General features: G+C 33.5%; 1 protein-coding gene across 1 annotated transcript; it reads right to left on the bottom strand.

Moving 5' to 3' along the window:
- Positions 1-2,741: 2,741 nt before the first annotated feature.
- On the bottom strand, positions 2,742-4,380 carry LOC132800712 (uncharacterized). The gene is made up of 3 exons (XM_060814953.1): positions 3,877-4,380; positions 2,955-3,770; positions 2,742-2,840 (listed from the first exon to the last, which is right to left on the bottom strand). Exons 1-3 carry the CDS (start codon positions 4,378-4,380, stop codon positions 2,742-2,744), a joined length of 1,419 nt encoding a protein of 472 aa, XP_060670936.1.
- Positions 4,381-10,929: the final 6,549 nt, after the last annotated feature.

Here is a 10,929-nt window from a genome sequence, read left to right as displayed (position 1 = left end):
GAAGAGCAACTCGTGAAAAAGAAGAATAAAATGTCTTCGGGCAACTCGGTTCCTTCAACAAATTCAGATTTGCTATGCAATTGTGAAACACCACAGCCAGTTTTGGTTAGAACATCAAAGACTACTGTCAATCCCGTGAGAAAATTTTACAGTTGTGATACCCACAAGGTATTGTGTTGAAACATTTAGGATTTAGGGGATTTAGCTCACATTAGTTTGTATTTTTTTCAAAGTTTGAAAAATATAGTAATGTTAGAGCTATCTAAAAAATGCTGAAATTGTAAAATATTTTGTAAAATTGTATAAGAAAGAATTGCAAAAAAAAGTTTGATCAGAGGTAATGTTTTCTATTTTTTTTATAAATGTTTAGGAAAAAAATATAGCAATTTGTTTTATTAAAGGGAAAGATGTGAAAAACATGGGCTTGAATATATTGTATATGTTTGTAGGATGCTGGATGATGCAGATTTTTCTAATGGATTGACGCATCCATGTCAGACAATGCTAGGAATGTTGTTGATCAATTAAGACATAAAATACACAATTTGGAGGATGAGCTTCGAGCCTACAAGCAGCAGGAGACCTATGACAAACTAATAATAGAAGAATATAAACCAGAGGTAGAAAAATGGATGGCTCGTACTAAGCATGTGGAGAAGAAGTGTGTGAAACTTGAGGGAAAATTGAAGGTCTACGTATGCAAAATTAGAAAGATATACATTGTCTTAGTTTCAGGTTTAATATTTGCAATAATTGTTTTATGGAGTGGTTGTGGATACAAGGGTAAAACAATGAATGGTTATTTATATTTACATTAGTAGGGAGTTGGATAGTGGATGGTATGATGCACCTTACATTTGTACTTAAAGCTCAATAGAGTATGATGGACCTTATAGCCATGTTAGGGTTTGCAATAGGTTATTGGTAGCAATGTAATATTAACGATGCAAATCAATGTAATATTAACCCAATATATTATAAAGCATTTAAATCCATTTGTTATAATATTTACTTTCAGTATCTACTTTCATAACTAAAACAATAAAAATGATGCAAATCACTTCTCCATTATATTATAAAGCACTTAAATCCATTGTTTGACATCAATTTAAAAAAGATATAATACTCTATTGACCATTAAAGCTAATGTGTTCAAGAGTTTTAACTCTTAGCACAGGCAAATATAAAAAATGTTGCTACCCTAACAAGCCAACCATCCCAAAAGTACAACTATGTAATAGCTTTTCAGCTTGTTGATATGGCTAATACATATGCACAAAAAGAGCCAAATACACACACACACACACACACACACACACATATATGTATATATATATATATATATATATGCCACTAAACCTTAAACAAATATATACTATTTTTCAGTATCTGATTTGTCATTCTTAATTCATATTGGTCGTGAAAGGTGGTGGGATCGTCTTTTGCCTTTTTCTTTATCTGCAGATGGTGGTTGACTGGTAGGTGGTGGTGATGGTTGAATACTGATGGTTGGTGGTGGTTGTGGGTCATCCGTGGCACTGAATCTTCCCACTTGGTGTTGTCCTCTTCCTCTTCCTCGCCCTGCTAGTCCTTTTGCTACACGCTGCATGATATTCGTAAAACCTATTAATAGCAGTTTGACATTAACACACAATGTACAATATGTTATGATACATACAAATGCAAACGGAGTCAAAAATGCATATGGCAAGTTAGATGAAGTGTCTTGTCCATTGTTTGCAGTTTGGGAGCAGCCTTCCATCTGAGGTTGCATAAAAATGATATTTCACAAACTGAAACCTTATAACAGCAAATTTCATAACTTTAATTAGCAACATCAAAGAGAAATGGAAAATTATACAGCATTTGTGTTAGGGATGTCGTCTGTAGGCTCTATCACATGATCTCTCCAATGCGCTAATCATTTGGTCTCAACGTAGCAGGTTTATTACAAATCCTTCTATTGTGCCCTGATTCCCAATAATTTTTACATCTAACTATTGGCCCCCTTGTAGGTCTTTCCTTTTCAGATGGATATTTTCTTCTAACCTTTTTTGGCCTCTCAGGAGCTTTCTTATAGGGGAGAGGGTATATAGCTTCACAAGAAGTCCTAGCCCACATATCTTGTCCATCTAATGGAAAAATCATTGGTTCATAAGTCTTCATATATGCAACCTTGCTGTATGAAGTATCTATGTACTTTGCAGGGTTCTGCTTCATGTATAAAATGCAAGATACTGCATGGCCACATAGTATCCCACCAATATTCCACTTCCAATAGCTGCATTTCTGTTCTTTTAAGTTAACAACGTATCTGTTTAGATGGTCATCAACCTCAAAAATCTCACAACCTGCATATGTTGGCAAACTCCTGCTGTCTATCTTCATTTGCTCCAGCTTCTCAAGAGGTTTAGGGCATATCTCCTTATTATGCTACCTTATCTACTCCCTCATTTTCATCATCAACACCATCAATTTTTTCCTAATATGTTCCAACATCACTAAAATGGCTTTATCTCTACCTTCCCATATGCATGCATTGAAAGACTCGTTAATGTTGTTAGTCAACAAAATCACATTTCAAATCCTCCTTGAATGAGTATCGACTCCAGTATGTTGGCTCCAACTTCATTAACCATTCAGCAGCCTTGCTGTCTGCCATCCTTAATACATCCATTTTTTTTAGTAAATTCAGTAGCATTGCTTGCTCTAGCTGCATTCCATAGCATATCCTTGAACCTCTATCCTCGGTATAACTTGCTGAAGTTGGCATATAGATGTCTCACACAATATCGATGGTTTACATTTGGCATCAGCCTTTCAATTGCAGGAATCAAGCCCTGCAATACATAACAATAACAATGGAAGCCCATATTATGTAATGACTATGCCTTGTAAAATAAAAGACTAAACATTGTAACTAAATAGAAAATAGATGAATGGATAAGGCATACGTTATATTGGTCACTAATGAATGTGAAATTCTTATCATCTGTATATTCAATATCGTCCATTAAAGATTGTAGAAACGAGCTCCATGAGTCTTTGTTCTCAGTCTCAACCACTGCATAGGCAATGGGAAACATTTGCCTATTTGGATCCCTACCAACAGCAGTCAACAGTTGGCCTCCATGTTGACCCTTCAGATGACATCCATCCAGCCCAATAAAAAGGATACAACCAGCCTTGAATCCCTCTTTACATGCAACTAAGCAAATATATATCCTTTGGAAAATAGATTTTCCAGACTCTTTATTTATCTTCAATTTACATCTGCTCCTAGGATTTGATCTATCAATCTCTACACAATAATCCCAAAGGCGACTATATTGCTCAGCCACATCACCTGCTGCCATTGAATTGGCTTTCTCTTGAGCTCTATAAGCTTGTGATCTTGTTATGTCGACTATAAGATCTTGTTTAACCTTGTCTTGAAAAGTAGACAACTTCATATTTGGATTTGCTCTAAAGTCATTAAAGTATCTCTTGGCTAACCATTTTGATTTCATGAACCTATTAGTGAGTGACCTAGTACATGTGTGCTCTTCTTGCAATGTCTTAATTTGAAAAGTTTCTTGTGCTTGCATATTAGAAGCATGTACTCTCCAAGGGCAACCTTCTTCACACATTTCTGTAACCTTCCAAGATGCATTTTTTGTGAATCTGATATTCCAGCCACCAGACAAAGCATAATTGACCAAGTATTCCTTAAATTCAATGTGACTAGCAAATTCATTCCAACATGCATTTCCAAATTGGCACCCTGTGCTCTATAAATAGGAATGTGGGTATTCACTTCATCTTCATAAGAGCTACTTGGCAAGCTAACAAGTTGATCAAAATCATAAATCACGTCATATTGGCTGCATTCCCTACCAAATCAGGTCCATGTACTGCATTTTCAGCTTCATTAGCTGTATCTGCCAAGCCAACTTCAGTGGCACTTATATCATCATTCTGTACAGAAGCAGCATCATCATCTACCAATTTGGCCTTATCGTCTACCAAGCTAGAATATCTTACACCACCTTCATATGATGAACAAGCAGCTAAATGATCTGCCACGGTTGCACATTCTTGTAACCAATCATGGTCATCTTCATCTTCATCAACATCTAGGTCATACATGTTTTCTTCATCTCTAGTGTGTACCATTCCCACACAATGACTGCTGATTGCTGCATCATCCACTACATTCACATGAATGTCATGCAGGTCAGCACGTTCATAGTCAACACTTCTTTCACGACTAGTGTTATCACCGATTCTCTTAATGTCAGCTAATAAAGGATTGACTTCAGGATGCTCCGGATAAATATCAATTACTTTAAATCTACTACCCAAGTCAACCACATGCAGTGCATCATCATCATCTTCCATTTGTCTTAATCCATAATTTACGGACGTACCAGGTGACAAATACTATAGCTTCTTAAATCCATTGTATCCTAACTCTTGTACTATGTCTGCCAACACTATCATACTCCACTTGTCAGGATCACAGGTATCAAAATGGGCCAACTTTAGATGGAGTGAACTCAAAATGTCCTCCATGCTAGATTCGAGTTGTAAACAAAGCCATAGATCTATAACAATATAAACCAAAATTCAAGATTCTACTACCACCTAAGATGTGTTAAATATGTAAGCTTCTATCCAAGTTGACAAGAAACTAATAAGTTGAAAAGAAACTAAGAAGGAACATATTCATACACCACAACATATTGATACTTTTTGTAGCAAATAATACACCACATTATACCGTATCAAAGAACCGATCCATAACATGATATATATATATATATATATAACATCACAAGTTAACTGCTACATGTGGCATGTTGGTATAAGGAATCAAGGTAAACAGTTATTGTTTAATATAAGCAATGTAACACAAGTCAAGATGCTAAATGTCCAACAATGCTATAAAAAAAAGATGTTTAACGACTTTGCTACAAGTGGGTAATGTCTGTGGGTCATGAAATGTTGGTAATATATGCTACAAGTTTCAGAGCATAAGATATGCTAAAATACATTTAGACAATATACCTCCAATATATTATAACACACAAATAGGTTTACATCTCCAATATATACATATTAAAGTAAATTGTCAATATTTTATATCATCCTAAGGCAAAAGCCGTCGTATTAGGTATATTATTATCAATTTAAGAATTTAAACCATAAGAATCTCGAACCAAACAAAGCATTATTGTCATTATCAAAGCACCATGTACACATCAACCATATAAAATTCACATTACTTTGAAAACAATAAAAAAAGAAAAAGAAAAAATAGTGTTTTACACACCAATACCACTTCAGGTGACAACATGACCCATACAATAGTACAAACAAAAAAGCCATCACCAACATAACATGACCCACAAAAAAAAAAAAAACAAAAAACAAAAAACAAAAAAATGCCTTTAAAGCTATAGGTTACATAACTTAACTGCACATACCTTTTCCTTCTGTTGTGTCCCCACGCCTTTTTTTCCCCTCTCTTTTCTTTCACAAAAAACATAATCTCTGTCTCTTTCACTCCTCGCTCCCTCTCTCTTCTTTCGAAAAAACTCAAACCCTCTGTGGCTTCAAACTTTGCTTCATAACCTGAGCAATCGAAAGCAATGACTCAATTTAGAAGCTAAATCACAATGTTGAGCTCGATTAAGATGAACAGGAGTGAGATGAGCAAGAAATTGTCCCTTTCCGACAAGAAAATCACAATACGAATGCAGTGTCGTTTTCAGGGGTGAGGGTGTAAAAGATGGTGCGTTGTAGCGATGGGGGTTTTCAAAACGGTCCGTTTTAAAGTCCTTTTAAAATATATATATTTTTTTAATCTCCGGCCACTATAAATTTTGAAGAAAAAAAGCAAATAAATGAAAAAAAAAAAAAGGGAAATTGAGGTCACGTGTGAAGCACGTGCCTCACTTGGACGGATTTCGTTACATTTAACCTAATTGGACTATATTGAAACTTTCTTACACTTACAGGATATGAATATGTCTAAATTAATATTAGAAGACCTAATTGAAACTTTCGTAATTATAGAGGGTACCAAAATGCTTTTGTCCCTATATATTATTATGTTTATGTTAAATTTTATAAAATTCACAACATATTTTATTGATTTTTTTTATTGATTTCATTTTATCTGTATATTATATGGGCCCACCAACATAACATAACCTAATGGGTTTTTTCAAAAACTAGCCACCGTATAAATCTATTTTTGAAGAATAGCAAAATTAAAAAAAAAATTAAAAAAAAAAAAAAACTAGCCCACTTTTAACTCATTTGGACCAAAATACCCTTCATTAAGTTTTTTTCTTTTCTTTTATTTTTTGTTTTTGTTCTCTATCAAAACACGTTTTTTTCCCTTTTGCTCTTTTTATTTTTCTTTTATTTTTTTGTTTTTGCTCTTTTTGGTTTTCAAAATGCAGCTAGGGTTTCCCTTCTAGTTTCCCTTTCAAAAATCACGATTGCGATCACCACCCAGAGGCAGAGGAGAGCACACCATTGTCGTCGTCAATCGCTATATTCCGACCTCTCTAGTAATTGCCGCAGCCACAGGTACCACTGCAATGACCGTCCGTCATCGTGAAGCAGCCCCTGTGCAGCTTTCGGGACTTTTGGGAAGAGGAGTAGTCTTATGTGTAAGTATAGCATTTCTGGTCGAACCTGCCCAGCCCAACTAAGAAGAATCGAACAAAATTGCCCAACTCCCAGTCTTGTGTGTAAGTTTGTTTAGTTAACAAAATTGTGAATTTTGTTTCTTTCAAATTGTTCAATTTCTGCAGTATCGGGTTCTATAGGTTTCATGGGTTTTGTGAATGTTATTTCTGCAATATCATGATGCTCCATTGATGTTTAAAAATTAAAAACTATAATTTTGTTTTCATTGCAGTATCATGATGCTCCATTGATGTTTAAAAATTAAAAACTATAATTTTGTTTTCGTTTTCGAAAGGAAAATGCACAGAAAAGCTGGTTTGAACGAAATGCATAATCTGTTGAGTTGCTTATGGATGACGATGAGAGTGATGAGGAAAAAGTGAAGAACCATAAGCAAAAAAAAGTCATCTCTGCAAATTTGAAAAAGCTGCAGTAGGTTTGTAATGTAAAATATTCTTCATGATTACATTGAACTGGCTATAACTGTTTAATGCAAATGTCTGGGTGACTGTTTATTTATTCTTTTTATTGGGAAATATAGGAGCTAAAATCCCTGCTTTCATGTCCTCTACAAGCGCAAACTTTTTCATGTCGATACTTAGTAGGGATAACTATCTCTTTGAGACTCTTTCACGTCCTCTATAACCACCAGGGGCTAGCCATTGCCATAGCTGCAAGGTAACCTTTCTCTAAAATCACCACTGCGGTCTGTTTTTCTTTCCAACAACTTTAACATTTTTTTTCTTCTTCTTGTTTACTTAAAATCTTAAAGTACACATTCAAGTACATTGTTGCTTAACATCTTCAACTTTAAATTAAGTCTCTGTTTTCTTTCCTTAATGGACATTAGCTCTGGTTTCTTTCTTCTTTTTTTAGAATGAGAATCTGCTTTGTTTCCATATATATATATATATATATTTTTTTTTTCCCCCTTCATTAAGAGCTAACAAAAGAATAAAAAACGAAACAAAGCAGAGAAAAAAGAATAAAGAAAAACAGAATTTAAGTGTTCAATACAAAGGTATGTGCTTGTCTATTTTTTATCCTTATTTATAGATGTTTATGAGATGCTTTAAACTTTAATTAATTCTTTAAAGGGGTGAAAAAGAATATCATTGCTCTTTCATTCTTCAAGCTTTACTCGATCAATATATACAGAATGAGAAAGCAAAACCAATATATATGGTCCACCCACCCTTTGAATTGATTAGAAGCCATCTATTATTTTTTATTCGTTAAGCTTTACTCAATCAATTTATTCACATTTTTTTTAAAATCTTTTTCTGTTATTGTATTTGATATATATCGTTTTCTTATATAAATGATGAATTTACAAAGAGTACTGCTCAACCTCCTTTTTTTTTTCTTTCTTTTATTTATTTAGTTTTTGTGTCTATAAAACGGTTGATTTTAAGATTGGGTTTTTAGCTGTTATGATCTATCATTGTCACTAGTTTGCAAGGGCCAAGAGTGAAAGTAGGAAATAGTATATCTGACCATTAGAGAATTAAAGATGTTGAAATATATATATATAGCTAACGGGCTTAAGTCCATGTATGGTTTTGCTTTTATAATTTCTTAATGTAGTCTCCAGTTAAAAGAAAAAAGAAAAAGAAAAAGAAAAAACTAAGTAACTGACAAGCCTGAGCTAACGGAGTATAATGGATGGAAGATTGAAAAAACACATTGAGAAAACATTGCATAAACACAATTCAACTTTAGCTGTTTAAGTTGGCTTATTAGTTGGTCACTTAGTTAAGTTCTATTTGGTTATAGAGTTATTGATTGCATTGTAAACACTGCTGGTATAAACACAATTCAACTTTAGCTGTTTAAGTTGGCTTATTAGCTGGTCACTTAGTTTTTCAACATGTTTATTGTTCTTTGAAAGGACTTTGATGCTAAAGACACTTATAGTAGGAGTCATGTTCTTAAGTTTTATGATTAATTAGTATAGTGCTCTGAAACATATATTTTCCTTTAAGCTTGAATACTTCTACTAATGTTATCATGTTATTACTGAATTAATTAAACTTCCTAGTTAAGCCTTAGTTATTTAGACCAGAAAGAAGACCATGAAAATGGTAAAGCATACTTGATTGGCATTTGAATAATGTTAAGTGATTGTCTTAACATAACTTATTTGTTCTTGCGGTTTATGACTTGAGAAATTGCTATATGTACGGTTTCTGCATAAAATGCAGCTTTAGCATGTATTTCTGATTGTGCCAACATTTACTAACCTTGTTATAGCATGATATACTGTATAGATAGATTGTTATATGCATGTGACATTTACTCTGTTTTTCTCTGCATTTTGCTCAAATGTATGTGACCTTTAAGTTGTTTACATTCTGGTATAAGCAATTTGTTCCATCCACATGTGTGCATAGGGTTTTTCTTTCTTTGTTTTGTTATTATTTGTATTGGGGGATTTTAATAAATGGACATTACTGAAATTAAAACAATATACTTGTTGTTATTATTAATTTTGAAACACTGTCAATATCTTTTTTGTTACTAATATTGATTTTCTATATTTTTCAGCATTGGAGGAGTAAGTGATGGACCGAGCAGAAAATTGAAGCACAAAATTTGTGATCGTTAGAGTTACAAGTATTTGCTGAGAAACTTACACACACACTTACAGAGATATGGAAAGATATATATATATATATATATATATATATATATAGATAGAGAAGCATTGGTGGCGGTTTGTCCCCCATTAATGTAAGTTACTTCTCTGAACAAAATAGAAAAAATGTTGCAAACTAATTTCGCTTTAATGTAACGAACTAATCCGAGAACCTTTATTTGTGCTGTATTGAATGGTTTTTCAGAATTGTTGATAATTTCCATAATGTATTATTTTATAGATGATAAGTCATCTCTTTATAAATTGCTCAAGTTTGAACCTTTGTCATTATGAGTCATGCTTAAAATATTATGTTATTTGGTGTGACGGAAATATTTGTGTTGTATGGTTAGAATGTGAAATGTGAAATTAAAACTATTATGAAGTTGTGTTTTTGTTGAATTTTATCGGAGGTTTGAATGTGAAACCATGATGATTAATATGTGTTAGAACCATAGGTTATCCTTAGGAAGCAATGTCACATGCGCATGGTTGGTTTGTTGCCTAATGTATAATGTACACTAATATATAGAAGATATTGTAGCTTTTAAATCCACATATGCGCTGGTTTGAAAAGTTTCTTTAGCCATTTTCATTATAATTTTACACAAACCTTGTTAGGTTTATGTCATTTATAGGTTTTGGAAAATTTTCCGCCAAGCGGAAAATTTTTTCTCCTTTTTAATAGCAAGGTGTCTATCACTCACAAACACCAAATCTGGAAGATCTCCAATGACATCCTTAAGGTTTTGAAAAAAACTATATATATGCTTGCTCGTTCTCTCCATCTCCAATGCTGAAAGCCAAAAGATATATTTGCTTATTGTCATCTATACCTGATGCAATATACATGTACCCTTTGTATTTCCCTTTCAATGTAGTCGCATCAACAGCCAACACTGGTCTTATGTGGGATATAAATCCCCTAATGCTTGCTCCAATCGGTATAAAGAAATATACAAAATTGTTAGTATCGTCTGTTTTGATATGTGTTAGAGTTTCAAGGTTCTTCGACACTAACCTATAATAGTAAGCAGGCAACTTAGCAAAATTCTCCTTTGGAGATCCCCTAACACTGTTAAATGCATACTCTTTACCTCTCCATGCTTTGTTATAGCTTATAATCACCCCATGTTTTTGCAAAAAATCATGTTGAATTTCTTTGGGTTTGTAAACACGTGCAATCCCTTCATATTTAGATTTGATACATTGCCCGATAACCCGGTTACTGGCCTGCTTATGTTCTCAATACACGATATCTAACAAGCAACTGTGTATATTATTAAAAATTCTCACAACAAATATTTCTCTATTTTTCAATGTGGTTGCACGTAGTCGCCATTTACAAGTATTTTCCAAGTATACAACCTCATACCGTTGTATAGTTGATCATGTCACCTTAAACTCCTTATTTTCATGCATGCAATAGATACTCAGTTTATTCTGTAAGTCATGTTTATTGCAAAATAATTGTCCAACTACTATGCTCTCATAGCCAATGAACTTTGACGAAAATATGGCCATAGAACCACTTCCGTTGCTCGATGATATGTGGTCACTTGTAGCACAATGAACCCTAACATCATCAACTCCTTCATTATTCATTT

Source organism: Ziziphus jujuba, chromosome 2 (assembly GCF_031755915.1).
Source record: "Ziziphus jujuba cultivar Dongzao chromosome 2, ASM3175591v1".
In the NCBI taxonomy this organism is placed as follows: domain Eukaryota; kingdom Viridiplantae; phylum Streptophyta; class Magnoliopsida; order Rosales; family Rhamnaceae; genus Ziziphus; species Ziziphus jujuba.
This window is presented reverse-complemented; position numbering and strand designations above follow the sequence as displayed.

Bases quoted from the DNA above. Each gene is read 5' to 3' on its own strand.
- LOC132800712 (XM_060814953.1), bottom strand. From the start codon at position 4,380: ATGGAAGATGATGATGATGCACTGCATGTGGTTGACTTGGGTAGTAGA. The intron at 3,771-3,876 runs GTAGGGAATGCA...TCCTATTTATAG, and splicing joins CAGTACATGGACCTGATTTG to AGCACAGGGTGCCAATTTGG. The intron at 2,841-2,954 runs GTATGCCTTATC...TATGTATTGCAG, and splicing joins TCATTAGTGACCAATATAAC to GGCTTGATTCCTGCAATTGA.